Source organism: Melospiza melodia, chromosome Z (assembly GCF_035770615.1).
Source record: "Melospiza melodia melodia isolate bMelMel2 chromosome Z, bMelMel2.pri, whole genome shotgun sequence".
Lineage (NCBI taxonomy): Eukaryota > Metazoa > Chordata > Aves > Passeriformes > Passerellidae > Melospiza > Melospiza melodia.
Genome location: NC_086226.1, coordinates 49294761 through 49320318, shown reverse-complemented (window position 1 = coordinate 49320318; position 25558 = coordinate 49294761). Strand labels below are relative to the sequence as shown.

The 25558-nt window shown below is 39.4% G+C and overlaps 1 protein-coding gene across 3 annotated transcripts in view; it reads left to right on the top strand.

Moving 5' to 3' along the window:
• The first annotated feature begins 1205 nt into the window (after nucleotides 1–1205).
• Nucleotides 1206–25558, top strand: part of FREM1 (FRAS1 related extracellular matrix 1) — a 64754-nt gene continuing 40401 nt past the window's right edge. For all 3 annotated transcript variants that reach the window (XM_063180420.1, XM_063180421.1, XM_063180422.1), the window contains exons 1-16: nucleotides 1206–1341; nucleotides 5646–6138; nucleotides 11181–11275; nucleotides 11825–12126; nucleotides 12632–12828; nucleotides 13495–13818; nucleotides 15220–15328; nucleotides 17114–17245; nucleotides 18880–19224; nucleotides 19887–20029; nucleotides 20592–20788; nucleotides 21943–22033; nucleotides 23053–23220; nucleotides 23774–23982; nucleotides 24762–24855; nucleotides 25215–25467. In XM_063180420.1, coding sequence (XP_063036490.1) covers nucleotides 5911–6138; nucleotides 11181–11275; nucleotides 11825–12126; nucleotides 12632–12828; nucleotides 13495–13818; nucleotides 15220–15328; nucleotides 17114–17245; nucleotides 18880–19224; nucleotides 19887–20029; nucleotides 20592–20788; nucleotides 21943–22033; nucleotides 23053–23220; nucleotides 23774–23982; nucleotides 24762–24855; nucleotides 25215–25467 — 2887 coding nt within the window. In that variant the 5' untranslated portion in view covers nucleotides 1206–1341; nucleotides 5646–5910. The remainder of the gene's footprint in view (nucleotides 1342–5645; nucleotides 6139–11180; nucleotides 11276–11824; nucleotides 12127–12631; nucleotides 12829–13494; nucleotides 13819–15219; nucleotides 15329–17113; nucleotides 17246–18879; nucleotides 19225–19886; nucleotides 20030–20591; nucleotides 20789–21942; nucleotides 22034–23052; nucleotides 23221–23773; nucleotides 23983–24761; nucleotides 24856–25214; nucleotides 25468–25558) is intronic.

Genomic DNA, 25558 nt, shown 5'->3' with positions numbered 1-25558 from the left:
GTTTTTCTGAAGCCTGATAAAATGTGTGGTCTGAAATCCAGGACAGTACATTACTCTAATAAGAACATTGTACCTCAAGGAAAATTTTGTGCATGGTGGTTTTTTCCCTAGGGAAATATAGGCCAGATTGTATCATATTACACATTGTGTAGCTTCGAGTTCATTTTAATTTTTAACAGTCATCTGTTTTCTTCATCTGTACATAAGCCATGCCACAGGAACATCTGCTGGTTCTTTTCTTTCTTCCCACTGACTTCAGTTTTGCATTTTTATATTGTGGTTTTGTCTCCATAGGAGGGTCAAAGTCAGCTTGCTGATTCAAAGAGGGACCAGCGCAGACAATGTTGCAGCACTGCAGCTGTGCTGGATTTGACTCCTGCAAAACAACCTGGAAGTCAGTAGCTCTTCCCCATGCTGTCCCTCTTGCCCTTGTCCCAGTGCCCTGCTGCTGGGCTGAAAATGTTTTTGTTCTATATACTTAAAAAACTCTTTAGGTCCCTGTGCTGAGATGGATTAGGGTTGTCTGTCCCTGTATTGGCGCTTTGCAATTCACTTTCTGTGCTCTGAAAATTAGGGCTGTCAGGTTTACTCCTCAGGGTGCACCCATGACCCACTGTATTATAGCAAATTTTACTTAGAATCTCATCAGCCAGTTAAATCTGATGTGAATCTCATAACAGCTGGAGAGACATCTTAAATCCTATTAGATATTTAATAATTGGCAGGATTTTGCCTATACTCTTTGTCTTTCTTGCTGTTCTGAATGGGAAAAAATAAAATTATAATTTGAATACTACTGTAGTGGTGTGTTGGTGTGCATTTCAAAGGAAATAAAGTAGCAAAAATGGGGACAAAAAAAAAAAAAAAAAAGGAAAAAAAAAGGGACAAAAGAGAACAACAAAGACCAAACATTAGTAACAGCAACTTAGTTTCTGGTCCCAACAGACTTAACTGGGAGAAGGGGAAAAGAAGATCTGGAGCTGACTGGCAGAGAAACATTGCTGAGTGTAAACACTACAAGGCATCTGTGAGTGCTTTTATCATACGAAGCCTGAAAGTATTTGTAATTTGTGACTCTGCAGTCGGGAGCAGTCTTGCAAGCAAGGAGTGTTTATTGTGGATTTTCAGTACAGAGAAAACTACAGCCAAGCTGACCAGAAAGACTGGAATTTCATCTATCTATCTCCCCTCCCCCTCTCTGCTTTCTCTCTGTCGCTCACTCGTTGGGTTTCTTTCTCTGCCAGCCTTTTAAAAACAGAAATTACTGGGTCAGTGACATACATTTTTCCTCTTTTTCTAGAATGATCTCATGTTCAGCCTCCAGCAGAAACGCTGCTACCTGTAAGTATCTTATTCAAGTTTGTTGTACAAACTGAATGCTGTGGGGTTTGTGGTTGTAATAGTGCTTAGCAGCTTGCAGAGTTCAGTTTGTTGCTGAATGCTGCAGCAGAGCAGCCAGACAGTAATTTTTGAGCTCGAGATGGATGAAAGCTCAGTTTTAACTTTGAGGAAAGCAGGCACTGGGTTTTGCCAGTGGTTTAGTAGAAGCTAACTTGAAAGTTGGGATTCCAAACAGCTTACTTTATCCTAATTTGATATAAATTTCTTAACCGTGCTGGCTTTTTTTCATCAGACATAATGAAACTTTGTGGCTTTAAAAGTTTGGAAGAGCTAAATAAGATTTATTTGCTTAGAATTGTCTTATTAATGAGAGACACAAATGTGATAAAAAGCTCTGAAACATATGCTAAAACCTTTTGATACTAGTAAGTCATTAAAAAGAATATATTTCATTTAGTTGGGATAACTTATTTTTTAAATGCATGTTTTAAAATCGTACACTTATTTTGCAATAGGGAACTGTCAGCATTTTTACATTTTCATCTTCATTCAGACAATTGATTAATCTAAAATAGAAAGAGGTTTATTAGTCATATGCATGCATAAAAGTTTACGTGTGTCCCTTAATGTATGTGCTTACAAAGATTTTACATTTCCTGCTGTTTTCTATGTATTTGTCTGGAATCATCACCTTTTAAAAACAAGTTGCTTTTACTGTGTTTTGCTGAGATATTCCAGCAAATTCTGCAGAAAATTATACACTGTTTCTTCAAATGGTTATTAGAAGGGTATTTTTAAAGTAATGTATTTTCTAGTTAGAGAATTCTACTAGTCACCATCTCAGCTAACTGAGGATTGCACTTTACCTTAGGCAAAATGCATCTCTGCCGTTGGCATGGGTCCAAGGTGTAACTACTTACAGGGTGTTATCTGCCATTCCTTAACTCAGCAAATACCTTCCCAGATACTTAGCTTCTTGGTGACCTGTAATTCTTGTTTGTGTGCATGGAACAGAACCATTAAATAGCAAACAGTCCAAGGGGTGCATGTGTTAAGTGCACATTCTCCTAATTTAATACCTCACAATCCTTTCATTGCCCCGTGCCAGATTTTAATTACTATAAAAACATTAATCTTGTTTCCTAGAAATCATAGAAAGCTCTTACTTGTTTTCTTTAAATGTGTCCTCAAGAATTTTTGTATGTTCTTTCTGTTTCTTGCAAACCTTTTCTGGTATTAATTAAAACAAATCAATCCAACTTCCAACCTACAGCAATCATTCTCCATTATGCCCTTCCAGCTTTGCGAAAGATTAGGGCAATTTTGATCCATGTGCTGAGGGAAATACCCCAGGAAACCAGAGATTTTGTCACATGCAGAGAAACTCTTGAAGTCCCATCCAAATCCCAATGAAGGCTTTAGGTGTCATTGAGACTTGGCTCAAAGCCACTTGTGATTACAGGTATTTTTGTCAAGTTTTAGTTATTAAAGCTGAGACTTACTGGTGCTGTGTCAGATTTTACTTTCAGTTCTTTTGTGTTGGTAGATAGCTGTCTAAATAATTTGTATTAATCTTTTACTTACATCAATGTATCTCTGCTCACAGACTCACTTGTTATGTTTGCAATTAACCATCTTAGATCTTAGCAGTCAGATGGCTCTGCTTTTTCAGCTTAGAGTCAGCGTATGATTTAGGGTGAAAAGGACCTCTGCAGGTAACTGTGCCTACCTCTTTTCCCAAGAAAAGCCAATTTTGTGGAAAATTTTGCTCCAAACTTACATCAAGCAGCTTGGGCCTTGATTAGTTGTTTATTAAATAAACCTTGCTGTTTTAGTGTGTTTGTATGTCTCTTCCTTGCGCTCCAGGCACTCTTCTGTCAGAAGTCTAAAAATAAGCAATAAGGCTTCTCTTCTTCAGGCTGAACAAATCCAGCTGTGTTGGCCCCTCCTCATAAATTAAACCTTCCATCCCCACTGAGGAATAACAGCTATACATGCTATATTACAGAACTGACTGTTTTGCTTCTGGGACCAAAGCTGGTAGCTTTCTGTGAGCTTGTACGCACACAGTGCACCTGGAGTCGCTCAGTTGTTTCAGTTGTTTTGGCATATAGACAGACCCTTAGAAAGAGAAAACAGCTTAATTTCACCTTAATTTCCTTCTATGTTTTTTGTGAATACCATTATTTCATTCCGCCACTATATAATATGAAATATTTTGGTGCACTTGGAATTAAACAGTCCCTTAGTTGTATGTCCCTTCTGGAGACACAGGTGACGTGGCAATGAGTAGCAGAGGAGAATAAGGTTCAGCTGTGATATTAAGGGCAGAGAAGTAAGGAGATTGTAAGGAAGTTCGAAGCAGCCACAAAATGTGACAGTGGCATCACCAGCAGCTGTGTATCTGCTGAAGAGCTGAAGACTGTCAATCAGTGTAAGTACCATGTAGCACACACATAACTTCATTGAAGCAATGACCTTCTTTACAGATAGGGAGGATGTTAATGCCTTGGCATTCACCCCAAAGCCTTCTCATTTTTATTGTCATTATGTGTTGAAAGAATCTCTTGCCATTTCATCTTGCTACAATTTTTTGTGTAAGTAATTGAGAAAGTGAGGTTGTACTTCCCAAGGTCTTCGCTTGGCCACCTCAGGAGACAGTCCTACAGCATCCAAGCAGAGGCCAGTGGCTGCAACATGTGGGGCAAACATACAGTGATACAGGAGCTCTGTCTGCACCTTAAAGTAGTCAAAGCAAGACTGTAATACACAGTGACAAAGGGGCCAAATTTGTAGCAGAGAATATCTCATACATCCACCATGAAATTGATCAAAATGCCCCTGATTCCTCTTGAACACTTGCTGTTCTGTTTTAGATGCAGGAAAGGGCAGCATAGAAGCCACTGCCTGCACCCAAGGTTTAGAGCTGTATTCCATGCTGGGATTTATGGGGCAGGCACCAGAAACAAATGAAGCAGAGCCAAGATACAGATGTCTCTGCATGAGTGTCATTTTCAAACTGGTGATGAAGCTATCTCTCAACTTTGACATCATTTTATGATAGCTATCCACATTGGAGTGGAGAAAGTCAAAATTATCCAGACTTTAATTTTATAATTTCTGATGAGGCACCGTGTAAGAAAATGCCTGTGAATAAAGCTATTTTGCACCATATTTCTGTGCCTCAGCCTGCTATTATGGAGCAGAGAATAAGTGGCATTGTCATGAGATGCAAACCACCAGGTCTATGTATCAGAGTCATTAACTGTCTGTTAGCACTTTGCCAGGTCCTAGTCTGAAACTAAAATTTCTAAATGTTTTCTTACCTGAATTTTCTACAATGGATTTCATTCCTCTTCCACTGGCTAGAATTCTACATTGTCTCTCAGATTTACTTCAGACTGGTATGGTTTCAACATTTTAAACCAAAATGGAAAGACTTTCAGATAAATACCTAGAAAACTAGAGTAAAAATTTGCATTCCAGACTACATAGTCAACATACATCTAACTATATATGTATGTGAGACTCATTATCTTCAATCTTAAACATGTGATGAAGTGAGTGGATCTGTCTTGTTTAACTTTTGGAAGTGAATAATTTTACAGAACTTCTGAACTGCTAGTTATTTTTAAGTGAAATTTAAATCTGGGTGGATACCTATATTCAGTTACAGGCTGCTTAGAAATTCATTCTGCCAGAAACAGTAGAGTGAACATTTACCTATTAACAACAACAAAGAAAATAAAGACATACAAGAACTTGGTTTTTAATTCACTTTCAGGAAAATTCCCTGTTGGTTGTAAGGTTGTGGCAAACAATTAGGGCATCAAAATTTTACAAAAAGGAATGTTGACACTTTTCTGTCTTGGAATTCTTATGATCTTCTCAAATTTAGTTAAATCAATATCACTTCCTGTTCTTTGTGCTGTAGCTTCAGTTACTTTGGAGGATTGTAGAAATTAGGCTTTTAAAAGGATTTCAGTAGTGCTTGTTTAATGCCAGAAAAAAAAAATTTTTCTTATGAGGTTATAAACATGAAAGATGAAGATTCACTGTAATTAGGGGCACGAGAAACTTGTATAATTTATTTTCTATATTATCTTGTCTTCTTTATCTCCGTTGATTTTTTCTCAGACTTAGGGGTTGTTTGCTATTTTCTGATCATGTGTGCACTGAACGGTATTGAAATGAACTGCATTTGTCAGAAACAGTGGAAGTATTTTTTATGTTAGTTGTTTTGGTTTTATCCCTATAGTTGCCTGGTTCCTTATAGCAATTTCTTTCTCTTGTTTTTTTTTTAGGATTAACAAACCTTGAGAACACATTCATCATTTTGTAAGGCTTGACCAATCAATTTTATAAAAACCTAAGGATATTTTGAAAATATCTGCCCAATAACTGCCCAAATTTCAGTCAAGGAGAGCCTATTAATAGAAAACATGCCATACATTTTTAATCTGTGACTAATAATGCCTTAATTACATGGTGAAAGTCTGCTGGTGGAGGAAGAAGACTCCTTTTGTTAAGAAATTTTTTCCCTGAAGAAGGCTGGCACGCCCCAGTAATATGAAGCCCTCTGAGAAAGGCTGGCTGCTTCTACTGTTGCCTGTCGTGTTAAGAGTTGTGTGCTCCTCCTTTATTGGTGTGAACCTTGGGGTGAAAGTGATGAAGGGACAGTCTGTCTTCCTGTCAGAAGAGGACCTCAACTTTTCCATCCCCAGAGAGAAAGATGTCTGCAAAGTAGAAGTGATCAGTGAGCCAATAACACAGAGGGTTGGGAAACTTACTCCACAGGTAATTGGGCTCTGTTTTTCTGCCTTGAGTATTGGTGTGTGCAGGTCTGGGAGAAACTACAAGAGGCTGCTTGATTGATTTTTGTTCTTCTTTTGGGTACCGACTAAAAGGCATGAAACTGAATGGTGTGTGGGATTCAGCCTTTTGCTTAAGTGGACAGCTGGCAGAGAACTGCAACCCTGAAATCCAAAAGCTGAGATCAGTAGCATGAGTGCACAGAAGTGAGTCTGGTCAGAGTCTCCTTTCACAAGTGAAGAATGGGTATTTCAAAACTTCCAGTTAGGAGATATCCTCCAGTCTCTCAGCTGCTTATTTTTCTCCCATGAGGGTAGCCAGTGCCCCTTGAATAATGCACATCCCACTACAGCATTTTGAATTTTAGTCACGGAGCCACTACTTAAGGACCAATTAAGAAAAAATAATCACATACAATAAGCACATTGTGTGCAGCATTGTTTGTTCTGCTCTGCAACAGCCAAATTGTTAGCAGATGGCAAATACATTAAAACTCCCCTGTTTTCTTTTCAAATGTCGAGCTTGTAGAAATAATGAAATATATTTCACATATGACTTTTCTGCTACTCATCTGCTTTACAAATTGCCCACCTGAGTTATAGCAGGAAGGAGCTGAACACAGTTGTCATGAAGATGTAATGTTATAGACAGAAGATGAATGGTTTTAATGTCATAACTAAGAAGGTTTTGGAGTTTGAAAAATTCTGGTTTGTGTCACAGCATACATTTTCATGTGCTTGTATATGAATATAGTTTTTAACCTCCTTTCCTGGGTTTTTGGTGTCTTCTGTGAAGATAGGTGAAGAAGCACCAATCTCAATAGATTTTTCAAAACTTCTGGCTTGGTCATCAGTATTATTTTTGCAAACCACTGACAAGTACTTCAGCTGAATCAGCCCTCCTAAGGAGCAGAGGCATACCAGGGAAACCAGGAAGACAATGTGTGATCTTCTCTAGAGACTGCCTTAAGTAGTGTAGTGCTTCTGCAGAAACTACCCAGGGCTTGTTTTCTGCCAGCCAGGACACTGACCTTAGTACCCCACCTCTACTTCCCCAGTGCAGGCTGGTCCTTGGCTGCCACAAACACAGAATCATTGAGGCTGGGAAGACCTCGAAGAGCAATGAGTCCAACCATTAACCCAACACTGCCAGGTGCACTACAAACTATGTCCCTAAGACCTACTTATATTTAATTTTTTAATGTTTCCAAGTATGGTGATTCCACCATTTCCTTGGGGAACCTGTTTTAGTGCCTGTTTTAATTTCTTCAGTAAAGAAATTTTTCATAATATACAACCTAAAGGAGAGGAAGAAAAGAGAAAGAGGGACTTACACAGTGAACCTCTTCTGTAGGCAATCTGTCTGGCTGAGGAGTAATTTTGCTTTTAACTTCTGCCTCAGCTTCTATGTGCAGTAGGACCCAGGAATTTTAAAATAGCCACTTTGTCCTGTGTAACCCAACATCTTCCAAGAACATAGCTTTACAAGAGGTCCCAGGAGATGTGCATTCACTGCACCTTGTTTTCCAAACAACCTCTCCTCTCCCAGCCTCACATCTGTTAAGCACCTGCTCTTTCATGGCCCTGCATATCTGCCCAGGCAGCTGAGTGTGGCAGCTGGAGGCACACACGTAGAGGGAAGAGCTCTGTTGGGCTGGTGGCCCCAGGGCACCAGGCTGGACAAGGACTGTGCCTGCTAGTGGTGCCTGAGCTTTCACCGTTCCTGAAAAAAGGTGCCAGAGACCAGATCTCCTTGTGCCACTCATGGTCTTTCTGCAGGAAATTCTGCAGCCGGAAAATGTCTCCGGTATGATTTGGTTTGCTTCCATTAGATTGGGTAATGTTCTAGGAATGTATGACAATTTAATTATAAACTGTAATTGAAAAGCAGTTGAAGTGGAAAAATCCAAAGCCCAACAGTAATTAGGAAAATATTTAGATTTCCTTTGTCTTACCCAGTGAATTTATAGACAGAGTTGCCTGTTCATACAAAAGGAAAACATATCAGGAAACATAAACCAGATGTTTCTTTTTTGCAAAGCAGATTGTGTCTAAATACATATATAAACTGACTGTCAGTCAGTGGTAACAAACCTTTGTAGAAAGGTTCTAAATTTTCCAATCTCTTGTTACCAATTAAGATGTGCAACTAATGATGTCTTAAAAATAAGGACATTCATTCTTTGATATGATTTGACCCAGTAAGATGCATCCTTGAGTCCTGAGGGAACTGGTTGATGTAGCTGTGAAGCCACATTCCATAATATTTGAAAAGTCATGGCAGCCAGGTGAGGATGGCTACAGTAACCATCCTATAAAAAGGTAGATCTTTCCTGGGAATTATTGACCTGTCCACCTCTGCTGTGTTCCTAGGAAAATCATGGAACAGATGCTACTAGAAGCTGTGCTAAGGCGCACGGAGGAGGACAAGGAGGTGATTCAAGCCAGCCAGCATGGCTTCACCAAGGGCAGGTCCTGCCTGACCCCCCTTGGCTCTCTGTGATGGAGTGACTCCATCAGGGGGCAAGGGAAGGGCTGTCTTTTATCTGGAATTCTGTAATCCCTTTGGCCTTGTCCCCCACAACACCCTTATGAAACCAAAATCCTACTGACTTTGAGGGCTCTACACTGATTTATGTCAGTGAAGAATCTTACTTTCAGTGTACAACATTAAGCTTCTGAATCTACCATAAGAGTGGGTTTTGTATATAATATGCATTTTTTTCTTTCTTCTAGATAGCATACCACATAACTACTTCTTAATTTTATTTTCCATTTTTGTAGACTATCACATAAGACTATCCATTTTATTACTTAAATATCATGTTCCTTTATATTAGTTTGTATTAAGAAAGAAAGGACATTAAGTAAGAAAAAGGAATATTTTTTGGTTTTGTTTGAAAAATAAAGCAGAGTACATATTTCTACAGAATTTGAAAATAATGCACAACAGAACAGCCACAACATAGTCAAAATTTTAATCATGTGAGACTAATTTTGTTTTCCACATATTGTTCTTGTCCTTCCTTTCTAAGCAGACCCAACAAATAAAACCAAGTGTATTTTCCATAAAACCACAGATTATTCCAAGAGGTTAATCCACATATTTATATGTCTGAAAAGCAACCACTTCATCACTTAAAAAAAACCCCATAAGACAACTAAATAAAAGAAGGACTGTGTACAATGAACTTCTTCTTGAAAGTTAAAAGCAGGCAATAAGTTTTAAAATTGCTTGGAGTATAGAAAAATTATCACATTGCTTGAGCACCTGAGAATGGCTTCAGTGGAAGTAGACCCTTTCACTAATAATGAAAGCTGAGAAACTCCAACTATTCTTCTGTTAAAGAAGGATGTAAGTTATATTTCTCTGTAATGGTTAGAAAGAAACAAAGTTCAATAATTCTTAAATTCTTTAATGTAAATGTCATGAGGTGCTTCAGTTAAGCATATATTAACAATTAATTTAGAATTAAATTATTACATAAGTTTTACACTTAAAGTCAGAGCATCCAAAGATTTTCTCTATGAGTTACAGTTTCCGTCAAAATTTTAGAACCTTACTAAAGTCTCTCAGCCATTTCACCATCGTCTAAAGTGGTTAGGGAATGAACACAATTCATGCAAGGCATTTGCACGAATTGGCTCAAAGAATAATTTTCATGATTCTTTTGTCATATTTTAAAAAATCACTGTCATTAAGAAATTGCCTCTTCTTTTTTTAAAAAAAAAGGTGGCTTAGTCAGTCAGCCATATACATATATTAACTGCTTAGTTATGGCCTTATTATGTCTGTTAGTAAGTGTTGAACAAATTTCACTTTAGTCTGTGAAAGTCCATATAATCATTTGTGAATGCTGCCCCAAATAATGCAATGAAAACTATGTTTAGATTCACAGTGAATATTCACTTAAGAAATGCAGTGATTTTGGTTTCCTGCTGGCTAGAATATGCCTTTTCTCTCTGTAGATATGAAACAAGAGCATGTCCCATCCTCCATGGACTGTGTAGGGATTCCCTTTTATCACAAGGTTAACACAGTCTACCAATGCTAGGAGCTTTCAGCTGGTGATTCAGTAAAGAAACAATACTGCAAGGGAATTTTAAATTGCCAGTGTTGCCAATTGCAGTATTTGAGAACATGGAAATTGTATTCCTCAGAATCCAAATCCCTTTTCCAAAGAACGGGTGTGTCAAAGCAATCTTTTTTCTATTTGCATCAGGCATATTTCCTCATTGCCTTGCTTTCACAAACCAACCAACCATTAAATAAATCAATCTGCCTGAAAGAAGTGTCTGCCTTAGATGGTTAAACTGTGGCCAGACAGACTCCCAGATTTTGCTTATATCAGGTATGTTGTCAGAATTAGTCTGTTTTGAATTAGCTGGTAGGAAAGCATAGGTATCTGCTTGCTTTTGTGCTGTGGATTACATTGCTTTTGGGGATGGATGTTTGTATGGCACAAAGATGATGTCTGATCTAGAAAAGAGCTACTGGTACAAAGTCAGTATCACAAAAACTAGGAACAATTCTAAGTTAGCTGTGTCGTACTTTTTTGGTATAATTCTGGTGGACATAAAGCAAGATTTACTATATAATCAAGCTATTGTCATGAGCAACTTTAAAAGTCAATAAGTCTCAAATTATAATGCTGGAACTGCTGGCTTTTCAGCTCCACTGCAGTTGTATATACTGCTGGATATATCCACAGCCTTAACTCCACAGGCTGCAGTGGTAAAGAAGGTGAGGTCAAACTCTTTGTTGTACTGGGGAGGGACTTGGCGGCCTGAAACAATCACATACAACCTTTGCCCTTCTAATTGTGGCATGCAGGCAGCCCTAGGTCATGTGGTTGCTCTGGCTCTCACTGAGGGATCACAGTACAGGTGAATACCCATTCACAGAAACGAACTGCATATCAAACATTTTGCTAGTCTGGTTCCAGGCACTCAGAGAGACGTGGAACAGGGGCTGTGAAGTTAACTTCTTCGGCAGTGTGGTGCCAGAATATTCTTTCTCCTTCATAGGTTTTTGACTGCCACTTCCTTCCTAATGAAGTCAAATATACCCACAATGGATGTCCGATTTTAGATGAAGACATGGTCATGCTTAGGCTGTACAGGTAAGCAGCACCAGCAGGTCACACTTCACTGTTACCAGGAGCCCAGCTGACCTTAGGAAGAACAAGCAGTCCATTTTTTACAGTTCAAGCATGTTCTGCTGTACATGATGTAGCCACTTAGATCCACTAGCTGCATCATTAGTCAACAAGTGACCATCTGTTTACAGAAACATTTCTCACAATGTATTGCAGATATGCTCATTTAATGTGTATTATGTATTGCTGGCTTATTACACACAACCAGTGATTTTTCATTATGCTGTGGAAAGTGGCAATATCACTTTCAGAATACTGCATGTTTGTTCTCTGTTGTCCTGCTGATAGGGACAGGTACTCTCATATACACACAGAGAGTAACATCTTCACACACACTCCCTTATAAGAAGGGGAATTTGGGCACCAGGATCTATGTTATGGTGATTCAAGGGTTGAGCACACAAGAGAGAAATCAATTCAAGTAATTCCATTTCAAAGATGAGGACAATGCCCAGATCACAAAGCAACAGAAGATGGCATGAAGCATAACTGATTTTCTTCTGTCCTTTGCAGGTTTACAGAAACAGAAACGTTTGTAGAAACATTCACCCTTCATGTGCAGTTACTTGAGCCAGACTGTAACATCATAAAAATGCGCTCCCATGCGTTGGAGGTCCCTGAATACTACGGTCTGTCCAGGGTGATTGACAAGAACGTCCTCACCTTTGATTACGACAGGAAGATAAACTTGGACTGCACCATTTCCATAATCTCTTCGGAAACTCACCTGCCTGCTCATGGCCAGCTTTTTGCCGGGAAAGTGCAGCAAGGGCAGTTTGGTGGAGATCAGCCATGGAGCCTCTTCCCTGGCACTAGTATGACTTGCTTTTGTTGTTTGCATTAGCACCTCCAGAGAGGTGCAGCAGATTAAGTCGGGAGCAGTGGGCTGTTTCAGACGTGCTGTGTAACAGTGGGTTGTGTGAAATTTAATGAACAGTTTGAGCTATTGTGGCACATGAAAGGCACATGAATTTTTTGTGAGGCACCATGCAGGTCAAGATCTGGGTCAATAATTCCTTGACTGGATTCTGGCCATGTTTCTGGCCCATAGATGTGCGTAGGACCAATGTGACAACTTTGTGTGTGCCAAGACTCAGTAGAAACAGCACAGGTCGTTGCTGGAGGCAGCACCTAACCAAAACACCAAGGTAGGATGGAGTTGGAAGACATCAGAGGAAAACAAAATCCTGTAGGAGAAATTAGGGAAAGGAGTCCTACTTCTCATCACACTGTCTCTCTCAGGGTTGCTTTAGCTACATGGGCAGGTTCCCCATGGTGGTTTCTGCTCTGGTAACTTTCACTATTGCTTTTGGGTTACAGAGCACAACCTGGGCCAGCAGTGCAGAAACAGGAGCTGTGCACAGGGACTAGGAGACATTACCAACAAAAAGATGAGCTGTGAAGAATTTCTGAGGATGGGAATTCAGTATCGACACCTTGATCCCCCCTCACCTGACACTGATTATATTCCTGTGAGGTTGGATCTCTCAGACAGCAGAAGCAAAACTCTGCACAAGGTAGGTTTTTATGCAAGTTTATAATGTCTGACTGTCATCCTGTGGTTTCTGTTGTTGTTTCTTTTTTAATAATTTTTTGCTCCTTGTCACATTTGAAGAGAGATAGGGAGCCTTTAAATCTTTTCAGTTCTTAGAAATTTGCCAGCTAAGTTAATGAAAGGCATTATCTCCATGCCTCTATGATTAGACCACTATGGCTAGAGAGAAACACCTCTGATTGATTACTGTCAGACATAAGTAGTTTATCCTGAGAGAAAAATTAATTCTGGCATAATTCCACAACTTCTGTACAGCGTGATCTGCACTGACTTCAGCATACACAGTAATTATAAGTTAAGAGCTCTGTGAACATATTCAGTTAATAATAATTAATAGCTTGTGCATGTTTCTGTCAGATAAAGTTATTCATTAAACTCACATCAAATTAAGGAAGTCATTTCAGCCTCAAATTAAGGACACAAATAAGACTAGTGAACCTGAAAGTCATATTCTTGATGTCTCAATATTTACTCTAGGCATTTTCTAATTAAAATATTTTAATTTTTCTTTTCAAAATAATTATTGCTTTAACATGTACCCTGATTTGCTATGTGAAGCTAGAAGAAATTTGATTTATTTTTTCACTTTACTTTGCCTTTTCAGTTGTCTCATTTTTTTCTGTTGTAGACGGAGTATGCATGGCTCCCTGTTCAGATTAGAGGTGCTGTTCCCAACCAAAGACCCAAAGCTGCCCCAATGGCAAAGTTCATCCTGGAAGTAGATCAATTTATTTTAACTCCTATTACAACCACAACCATTGATGCTGAAGACAATGAAACTCCAAAGTCCCTGCTTATATTCAACATCACCAAGCCACCTCCACGAGGCTTTATCACTCACCTCTCTGACCACACCAAACCTATTGGCTCCTTCACGTGGAAGGATCTCAGTGACATGCTCATTGCTTATCAGCCTCCAAATAACAGCCACACAGAGAGGAGGAATTATGAGGTAGCAAGGGGATGTGTGAACATTTACTGGTTTTCACCTCCTTAAGATTATGTAAAATGGAAATAAATGTAATTGCATGTAATGAACATTTTTCAGGGGAAAAACGTTTTTAAAACTATATGCAATACAGGAGCAGAGGCAAAATCTTTTACCACTTTCTCCTATGACACATCATCTTAACTAACACAAAATAGATGTTTATTGCTCATTCCATAAGAATTTCTTTGTACTGAAAACCTTTTATCCCCTCTGACTGAGAAATACCTAAACAGGTTTTTTTTTTTTTATTAGGAGGAATAGTGAAATAACAGTGCTTTTACTTCTACCCAAGAGGCTTTGGAAAGATCAGTGGTGCCTTTTCCACACAGCTTTTATCCCTGCATGATGTTACTGATCTCTGTGACCTGTGCAGAGGTGACATATTTAAAGTCGTGAAAGATAGACCAGGTAAAGGCCAGGATTGCTCTTTGGCCTTACAGCCTACCTGCTGTGATAATGAGGGTTTAGGGATAACAAAAAAGGGCTCCCAACAGTTCCTGCTGGGAGTAGTAAAAGCATGTCACTAACACAGAGAGCATGATGGAAATGATGAATGAGGTCAGACTTCTGTCTGCAGGTTCTTGAGTGAGTTATGAAATACTGTCTGATAAGTTACTTAAGGAATTATCCAATCAAAGCAAAATGGTTGGTACTAAAGCAATAAAACTGAACAAACAAGAAATCAGAGCAAGATAAACTGAGGAAATAGTTGCCTGGAAAGCAGAGCAAGCAACAGCAACAGTAACTGGCAATTGATGCTGACAAGACTTGTCTCACCTTTTTTTTCTTGGCTCTCACAGGAGCCCCATTTCCCTGTTTCCTTAAAGTGAGGACCAGACATCCTACCAAAACATCTGCTCCTTAAGTGCCTCATCTCTGTTCTGCTTTCAGCATTGTCTGATTGCAGGTTCAAGAATTTGACAGTTCTGGAATCTGAAAGCTCAAGAGTTTGATTTTTTTTTTAATTATTTTTTCTGCACTAGTGCATGTATTTTCTGTCATACCTATTTCGGTCCTACACATCTTAAAAAAGCAGGAAATGTCTCCCTCACTTTTTATTAGTACTACTTTAAAAAAGCTGTATATTAATTGATGATTTAACTACCCCCAAAAAAATGAAAATTACACACACTATAAACTAAGTTTCACAGAATTCAGAATTCACTGCAAAGAGCAAAGAAGTTTCAGTTTTGTGCAGAACTTCTGTGGCTCTTTTTAGAAGCTAAATCAAGTTTTGTTTATTAACATATTATCAGATAATAACCTGTAAGATCTCTCAGAAGGGAATGCACTATATGTGTTTTGGAGTATATGTGTTTTTGTTTCCAGTTTCAATAAGCATTTTATCTGTTTTCACAACAGGTGGAGTTTGAGGTGCATGACTTCTACTTTGAAAGGAGTTCACCAATCACTGTGCATCTTTCTATCAGAACAACAGATACAAATGCCCCACGGGTTTCGTGGAATACAGGTGAGATCTCTTATGCTAAGTTAATTTTGCTTCAGAATCAATAACATTTTGGCACAAATATTTGACAAAGCTCTAAAAATCAGATTTACACCTGGAGTCTAAGGATCATTAAAGTGAAGGAGCAGAAATCTATTTTCCCCTATATCCGTTTTGGAGGGAACATGTTACAACAACTTCAAAAAGATCTAATGTCTTAACTGGAATGAAAAATAAAGAAAAAATAGAGTTACAGGAAAACTGTGATTTATTCATATAGCATTTTCTTGAAGAATGGACTGTACATAAAAAGGTATGAATATTAATGGCTACTCCTATGGAATAGGAAGAATGGGGTAGCACATAGGAAAGACCAAGGCTTGTTGGTGTTGTTTAAAGTGGAAGTGCGCAAAAATTAACAAATAGGAAAAAGGGCATGATATACCACCAGCATTTAAAGCCTGGAAACCTTACAGGGTTAGGTCTAATTCAAACAGATTTATAATGCCTGCACTGGAAAGGGAACAGAGTCTCTCATCTAGAGTGCATTGATATTTAATCATCAAAAGGAAAAAATATAAGATCAAACACGTCTAGAAGTTAACACCAGGGAAAGTGCAGTTTTCCTATGGTAGAAAAGGAAAGGATCTGAGCAGAAGGCGCCTCATGTCTTCCAGAGAAACCTCACCTGAAATGACTATCTAATTAAGAAGGAGCACCTGTCCTCTCTCAGGAAGATCAACATGTTTTTAACTGACTAAAAAATCGAAATGCCCAGTTTCAGACATTGTGAGATTTCAAGAACAATGCTCCTGTCAGTGCGAATGTCCAGAAATGTGCCTCATTAGATTATCAGATAATTAGAAACCAGATGTCAAGGAAATTTCCTGCCTTACCTTTCAGATACCCCTCCCTGTGAGCCACAATTGCACTAGCCAAGACTGAAGCCATTGCACTGCTGGGACTGAAGCTATCCACAGCAGGTGGCTCCAGTGATCCGATGGATGTCCTGCTTGACTTCCCACACTCACCACACACATACAAACAGACAAGTTTCTGTTACTGGCTCAGTCTGTGTTTCCCATATTGGAATACTTGCTGTCTGTTTCCTTTATGTAATTTAACTGTGGTGCAGCTGCACAAAATTACCTCAAACTGGGTGTCTGCAGGGAGGGACCCCAAACACAGGAATCCCTGTCTTTTATACCCCCACAGTCCGTGTGTACTTGTTCCAGTGGTGATATTTCTTCTTGTTGCAGTCTCTGGGTGACCAGACAGACCCCATGCCCATTGATGGTTCTTTGCCTGGGGCTCCTGATGTTTCCCTCCCCCCAGGACACAATATGCAACTTACACGTGAAGCTACCTGCAACATCAGGATTGGTTATTTCTCTGAAAAAGATTCCTTAAAGACAATGAAAAAATTCAAGTATGTCAGAAGCTGTTATCAGACTTTTAGGTGGCCTTAAAATCATAGCATTATAGAAGTATTAAGGTTGTAAAGAACCTCCAAAATTATCTTCATCTGAATATCACCACACCCACTAAACTATGTCATGAAGTGCCTTGTCTGCTTATTTTCTGAACACTTCCAGTGATGGTGACTCCACTACTGCCCTGGGGAGCTTGTTGCAAAGCTAAATTACTCTTTCAGTGTAGAAATTTTTCCTAATATCTAAACCTCCACTGGAATGCCTTTCACACATAGATGTGCAGATAGAATTAAATATTCTGAGTTCTTTCCTCTGGTTGGAAACACTTTTAGAAGTGTTAGATGCTGACAGTGACGTAACTCTCTGCTGTTCGTAGGACTCAACCTGCTAGAGGGGCAATCCCGACCCATCACATGGCAGCACTTCCAAATTGTAGACAACGATGACATCCAAAATGTTCGCTTGGTCACAGTCGATGGCTTACAGCACGGGCAGCTCTCAGTCAGAGGTAGGTAATTTCAACTGCAGAGACTGGAAAAATCTCCTCTGTGATAAAACAGCAGCTCTGCTCCCTCTGCTGACCACCTTCCCCTGCTACAACCATGCTAGGCATGCGTATTAAAACAGGAACGTTCAAAAAATTCAGTATTTAAACCTTCATTTTCTTAATGTATGTTTACACTCCAAAGGCAAAATTTTAAAGAAATCAGCTATGCTTTCATTGAGAAACATGACTTTGAAGAAACACAGTCAATACATTTTCAGTTCTTACATTTTTGCTTGCAGATGTTTAAGAATGCCAAGTGATTTTGTTTTGTTGGCAAATACAGACAGCATTTGGATATAGTTGTTACTGGCAGCTTTAAGGTTTATTTCAAAAAGTTGAAATTAAATTAGATTTCTAACTCATTAGCCTTCTGCATTATCAATATCACAAGTTCTACTCTCCAGCATATCTGTCATCACAGTGCTTGGGGAAAAGGTTATGTAATGGAAATCACTTTGCTCTTGGCAGGGTGGGAACATGTTGCCACTATCAATGCTGAGATTTTTTGATAGTTGAATGTGTTCATGTAAAATGCATAACCTAAAGATGTAAAGAAGCTATTTAAAGGAAGAGAAGGGTGGTGTTTTGAATATAGCAGATACAGACACTACTCAGAAGTAAACTTAACTCCAGGGAATTCGGACAAGTAGTCCAGTGTGGGAATCTATAAAACATCAGGAAGTTTTAAGAAGGCAGTAAAAAGACAGTGTGTGCAAGATCATCCTCCTGCAGAGCTGCAGGCAGGAACCGTGTGCTGGCAGCAGCGCTGGGTGGGTTGCAGCAGGGCTAGCAGTGCTGTCTCTCCCCAGAAACAGTGATAGGGAGGCTGTGCAGCCAGCCAGGGCCCATCTCCTGTGGCAATCCTGCCTGTGCACACTGAGCTTGAGGCTTTCTCAGGCTACCATGCAGCAGCCAGAGGTGGGTATTTTATCTCCAGTGACTGTGCCTTATCCTCTTTTGGCTCTCCTCATGCCAAGGAAAACATTACCACATATTCTGGGAATTGTCTTTTTTTTGGCAAAACCTTAGAGGAAAGGCTGGCTTGCTTTCTTGGTGGCCTGGGGGAGATCATACCTTTTAGTGCCAGCTTGCAGTTCATGAATCCTTTAGCTTGCCTGAATATTTGTCTGTAGGCATAACATTTCTAGTGAAGCAGAGGTATAAAACTGTCTTATGACAGACCATAACCTCAATATACCAAAATCCTTACATCATTATATTTTACTTGAAATGAAGTCCTGATCTTTAATTATAAAAATATATAGTTGATATATTCTTTAATGCTTAAAATGCCTGTAAAATGCTCTGATAAGGAAGTAGAAATTAAAGTGGAAACAATCACAGTTAAAAATCCTTGATGTCTCCACATACCTTTAGTGACATTTTCTCTGCTGTCACAGTTACAAATTTTGCATTCTTACTAGCTATTCCAACTCCTACAACCTTTTTTTTTGATAGGTGAAATTGCGTTTGATTTTTCTAGTTAGCAACATGCTGTTCATCTCTCTCCCTCAATAATCTTCATATTAGTGGAAAGATACTTTTCTGGGCTGAACCACACATTTTTGATGCTTTTTCTTCCACTGTTTTAACAGGAGGGAAAGGATTCATGTTCACTGTCTCTGACATTCAGGATGGAGTTGTCCACTACCATCATGATGACAGTGATTCTACTAAGGACTTTGTGGTATTTAGAATTTTTGATGGCTCCCACAGTATTCGCCACAAGTTTCCAATAAATATCCTCCCTAAAGATGACAGCCCTCCATTTCTGATCAGCAATGTGGTCATTGAAGTTCATGAGGGACAGACAATCCTGATTCAGCGCTCCATGCTCCATGCTTCGGACATGGATTCCAGTGATCACTACATACTATTCAATATTACCAAGCCACCACAAGCAGGAGAAGTCTTGAAGAAACCAGGACCAAACTTGCTAGGTAATGAAGCACATCCACAAATTTTTCTTTGTCATTTCCTTTTAAAAATACAGTACATGTTACAGTCAGACACCTTATTTTGGCTCAGGACAAATAGTGGCAATTTTGAACTTATTTAATTGTAGTGTAAAACCCCAACACTAATTAATGTTGATCTCTGCACTAGCATAACTGTTCCTATGTACACAATTTATCCTGTAATTTTTCCGTTTTGAGTCCATTTTCCTGCAGTCCTTTACTCCAGAAAAAGTATTGGTGTGAGTTAGTTTACATGCAAGGATCTGTGACGAAGTCAGAGCTAAGACATGATCCTAATTATGCTAAATGATGAGAAAACTCTTCTTCCATGTAATAACCCATAAATTCCTGTGCTAGGCTGTAGAGGCTGCTAGTCCTGCAAATTCTGTTCTGACTTTTGAACAGGGCTTTTGGCCTGTTTGCTTCATTTTTGAATGATCTTTAACTGACACAGAAAAGAACTTGATGGTGATCTTCAGAGAATGTGGAAGACAATGAGAGAACATTTTGAAGGACTTGCTCCAGTTAGGGTGAAAAAGAGGACATTATACTTCTCCAGTTACTTGGACAGCTAACTGCATAACTTTAATGTAGTATTAAAATCATGGAGTATTCAATAGAAGATGAATTTTTCATTTCAACAGGGTATTCTGTCAACAGTTTTCTTCAGAGGGATCTATTTAATGGAATGATTTATTATCATCATTTGGGAGGAGAAGTATTTGAAGATTCCCTTGAGTTTGTGCTATGCGATAGTCATGACCCTCCAAATCTCTCAGAGCCACAGGTATGGAAAGGAAGCATCTTTGCAGTCTCCTGAATTTTTTCTTCAAATGGCTAATATCTTACATGTTCTGACAGGCTTTCAAATAAGACTTGTATAGATTTTTTCTGATGACAGTCATCACCAAAACCCGTGTTCTTTAGGGCTATTTCTTGTTCTTGCTTTCAATGGGGTAATTCTCCCTGGCTGGTTAAAGTTCATCAAAAAGATTTCTTCCTATGCTATAAAACAAAATGTTGAAAGCAAATCATATTTGGGGATAGTACAAACAAATTAAACAATCATCCTGAAGTCAACTGAGAATAGACTATTTTTTTATGCAAAAGTCCAACATACTAAATTTAACTTTGCATTTAATTTAAAGGGAAACCTCTAAGATTCAAAAGCTTTGCCTTTAACTGTTAAACACCTCCATTAATGATGTGTTGATGATATGACATGACAGCCACATTCTGTATCTCACAGTCCAGTGATCCAGTTCTGTGTGCTTGTTGGTTAACAGCTGCTTGGGACACTCTCTTACTGAGAGCAATGGCTGATGATTCTGCTGTCTCCCCAATTGCAGGTGATGATGGTACACATTATCCCTGTGGATGACCAGCTGCCCAGAGAAGCTCCAGGAGTGACCCGCCACCTGGTTGTTAAGGAGACTGAGATTTCTCACCTAACTAAGAAACATCTCCACTTCATAGATGTGGAAGAGCAAGACAGGGAGCTCACATACACCATAACCACTTCCCCATTTTTCTCTTGCACCCATGGGTAGGTGCAACCTGATAAACTTTTCAGATGGGACGGGGGAATAACCCATGTAAGAGCAGCAGCCTCAGTGACAGTAACATACTGGTGCCTCAAGTTCTTCCTCTGTTTGCTGAAAGTGCAGGTGACAATAGTTGGATGCAGTTCTCCTGCTGATGATTAAGGGTAAGCTAGAGCCTGAAGCAAGAGAGTAATACTCAGAGTAATAAAAAATAGGTAATTCATAGTTGAACAAGAAACAAGAAGGAGTAAACCTTGTGAAATACTTTCCTTTTGTTTGATATGAATTTTACACTGACTTTTGGGATTTTGTACAGCCTCAAGCACAAGACACAGCACCTCTTCTAACAGTTAGAATGGGGCTGACCTGTGCCTGCCCCAGACTGAGACCAGGAGGTGCTGCAGCTTTTTCAAAAATATGTATCAGACACTCCTGAATGTGGACTAGGAAGACGTGGAGCAGAAAACAGGCAAAACACACTATGGGAGCAAGGGAGGTATGGAATGAATGAGTGCAGTAGCAGTTTACATCACTGGTGATGTAATCTCATTAGAACATCAGCAACAATTTGCTAAACGAAAAGATTAAAATCCAGAAATTGCATGGTTTAAGCTGAAGATTAACACTTTCAATTTTGACCTCAAGCAGCAAAGGATCATTACGTAGCTGGGAGAGCAGGCTATTTTCCTAATCAGTCAAATAGCCACATGGTTATCCAGTTTGCTAGTTACAGCTGTTGGAAAGCTGGGTTGCTGGAAACCAGTTAATTTCAGAGTTTATAAGATGCATGAAACTAGAAATATTTAATTTTTCCACTTAAAGATAAATGCAGGTGTGCGAGTAATAATAATAATAATACTGTGATAGACTAGACTTGCAGGTGGTGTAAATAGTATCTGGGGTGTGTAGAGACACACTCAGAGTAATTTTTGCTTATGAGATGATTTTTCATGATCATCCTGAAAAGTATTTCTTTTGGTCAGTTTTCTGTGGTAATGTTAAAATGGATAGCAAGGATGGAAGAAAGGAAAATATTTTTCCTTTCAGTGCAGGTGGAAGTTTGAAGCTAATTTGAAATGCAAGATTGAGCTACATGGCTATTTTCCTTGTTCTTTGGTATTGCTAGCCAAGATGTGACACACATGTTTTTGTGTAGCTACTCAGATGCTGGGAAGCTGTTTATGGTGGACACCATCCCCAAACTGGTCAAGGATCCTACTGCTCTTGCACTGCGGTCATTTACTCAGGTTTGTTATGCTACCTGATACCGTAATGAGTTCTAAACAATTTAAAAAGTTACAAGTGTATAACTTTTATTTGACAGGAAAACGAGAGGTGAAAACTGAGGAGCAGTACTATCACAATCTTTGCTTAAGAAGCTCGAAACTCTGCTATTCCAGTACCAGATTTTAAAACAAATTTCTGTCATGTTTCAGTTTTTCAATATGTAAACACAAATATCCTAAAAGCAGCAGGGGGCTACAGTTGTTTGGTAGGCTGAATTTGGCTTCACATGATGAAAGAGGAATGAAAAAGTATGAAAAGTGTGGAAATGAGATCTTGAACATTTTCTTGCTTCATCTCAGTGTCTCCTCTAGTAGATACCAGTAGTGCTGGATAGAACAGGCTGGAACAGACTTTCTCAGGATTTTGCTATTCAGTTTTAATGCATTTGTAGTTTGACAAATAAGTATTACTAAAGTGACCTGTTTTATATCCTGCTGTATGGTTAAAGTGGCATAATGATCATTGCAGAACCATAATGAGAGTTCTGACCCTACAGAGGGTGCCTAATATGGGTATCTGGATGCAAGATTTTAATGTTCCTATCACTGGCCTGTCCTTGCCATGAAAGAGAGGGCATGCACTTACTATTCATACTATTGAGGGCAAATTCAGCTGCTATGGGAGATGTTAGTTTTTATGAATTGTTTATTTTAAAGTCACCGTTAGAAAAGGTCCTTGGACCACCATTTTGACAGGGACCCGTAAAGAAGTTTAGGCCATGACCTCTGCTATCACTTCTAAACCATATCAGTATTTCTTTGCTAGAAGTTTGAGTACTTGAACGTGTACTCACCTAATTTATATTTAAAGATGCATTTAATCAAGGTATGGCTAGTAGCTAAATCATACAAAATTTCTAAAGTTTATTTTGATGGTTGGATAGCACCTAAACAGGGGAGGATAAAGATCCCTAATGTCATGGATTATGAATATCCCCCCATCATCTTCTCTTACATGTACCCTTCTTCTCTTTTTGTAGCATGCTGTGAACTATATGAAAGTTGCTTACATGCCACCCCTGCAGGACATTGGACCCGAACCTCAGCAAGTCCAGTTTGTTTTTTCTGTCAGCAATCAGCATGGAGGCACTTTGTATGGGATTTGCTTCAATATTACAATTCTTCCTGTGGACAATCAAGCCCCAGAGGTAGGGTAGTGTGTAGGGTAGGAAAGTGAGAAGGAAGGACTTGGAAATTGCTTTGGGTACAAACAAAATAAAATGTTCTGATTTTACTGAGTTAAAAAAAGAATTTTCCATGGTATCAGGGTTTCAGAGTCTTGCACACAGCTTGCATTGGGATAGAAGCACCAGGTGAGTGCTTCTCTAGTGAAGTCTAGCAAGTGTGCAATGTCATTTTCCTTGATAAGCAGAGGACTACCTTTGGCATCTATGTATCTGTACAAAAACATATATGTTTTGCATCTTGGTTAGCAATACTGCATCCCTATATTTTGTGTTGCTTATGGCCTTAGGAGGTCTGAAGCCTCCAGAAATGGGATGAGAACTATGATGCATGTGTTATAGCCCACTGTTGGTAATTTCGTTAGCTTTTTCTAACACAGCAGAAAAGAAATATCCTTTGGCATATTTTTTTTATTGTGTCACACATCCTTATAGCACAGCAAATGGGAATAACCCTGTTTGGTGTGTGTTTAGAGGTGCAGCAGCACGGAAAGCTCAGCATTTCTCCTCCCTGCAGGTTTTAGCAACCCCTTTGAGAGTGCAAGAGGGTGGCACGACCCCTATTACAGAGGGACACATTCTCATCTCTGATTCTGACACGAAAGGAGAGCATCTCTTCCTGCTCCTGCAGAGGCAGCCGCAGCATGGGGTGGTGGAGCTGGATAACATTCCCATGAATGGAGGTGACAGGCTTTCCTGTGAGGACCTGCGTACCCTGGCAGTGAGGTTAGAAGAGTGGTGGCTGTCTTTTGTGGTAGCTGAGGCTCTCACTTGAATGAGCTAAAGCCTGAAGTGGTGCAGAGCTCACCATAGCAGTGCTCACCATAGCTCTGGCAGAGCTGCTCCAGAAGATTGCTGGCTGAACCTTGGGATTGCAATGTCACCATGAAATGAGCATTGAGTGGCCAGGAAATGGGAGTCAGCATGTCTGCTGTAAATAGATTTCTCTATAAAAGCACTGCTTCAAGCAGGTGAGGAGACAAATTCTGTATTCAGCCATGAAGTTCCTGTGAAGAAGACACTGGTGCTAGTTTTTTTCTTTTAAGAAAGTTGTGTGTTTATTAAGCTTGGTTTGTTTACATGAAAACTTTTTTTAACATTAATTAATGTAGAGAAGAAAATTTTGCTTCTTTATTTGTGGCAAGAAGAAGACATGACACATGCATGCAGAGTTAGAGCTCCCTGGCTCTATTTCCATCTTTTAGAAAGTAGGGACTCACCACAGTCCTGAAATACATGTTTTACTAAACACCTCACAAGCAGCCAGGACATAGATGACAAATCCTTAGGGAAATCTTTTTCCTGACTGATGGATGGTTTATTTTGGGAGTTTTCTTCTTGTAAGAGACCCCAAAAACCCTTTGGAGAAACTCTGATTCAGAATCAGCAGGGTTAGGTGTACACCCTTACACAGAGAGGGATACACATTGTAAGGCATGACCAGAAAGCATGGATTCTTTTTATCTGTGAAAAATTTGTGTAGCTCTGTAATCTTTTTTCCGCAGATATCGTCATGACAGCTCTGAGACTCTCACTGATGAAATTTTCTTTGCAGCCTCAGATGGCATCCATTTTGTAGAGTTCATCCTGCAGGTCAAGGTCAGTGTGTGGCGTGTTTCTGAGAGTGATTGTCTGTGTGGAGGCAAATGGTTCAAAGCTTGATTTTTGAAAGTCCTTGCATTACCTTGGAAACTGGGAGATAATGCATATGTTAGGCTTCCATTTCAACCGTAGGTTTCAGGTTAATGTGGCAAAATTAAGAGGAGCTTTGACTTGCACTTTGTACTTTAACTGGGTTTTTTTTTACTTCAGTTGGTTTCTTTTTGCTTATAGAGAAAGCTCAGTGTACTCTGACAGTGGCATCAAACTGTTAGCTTGAGCTGCAAAGCAGTGTCCTGAAACAACTGGCTTCCACTGAAATGAACAGTAAGAAAACCTTAAATTATTTTTCTGATTAGGTGTTGCCTGTGAATGATGAGCTGCCTGTTATGCAAACAGGCCTTGTTCCCGTGCTCCACTGCCTGGAGGGTGAAGAAATTGTCCTCTCCTCAGAGTACATTTATGCCACAGATGTGGACAGCGACGACATGGAGCTGGTGTTCGTGCTGGCCCGCCAGCCCCACCACGGGCTAGTGAGGAGAGCTGGCTCTGCCGTGGATCGTTTCTCCCAGGCTGATGTCATCGCTGGTTTAGTCACCTACACGCACACCAGTAAGTGAGCTAAGGACACAATTAGAATGAAAGGCGGTCAGACAAGTATTATTAAAAAGTATCTTAACATTTTTGCAGAATTCCAGTAGGA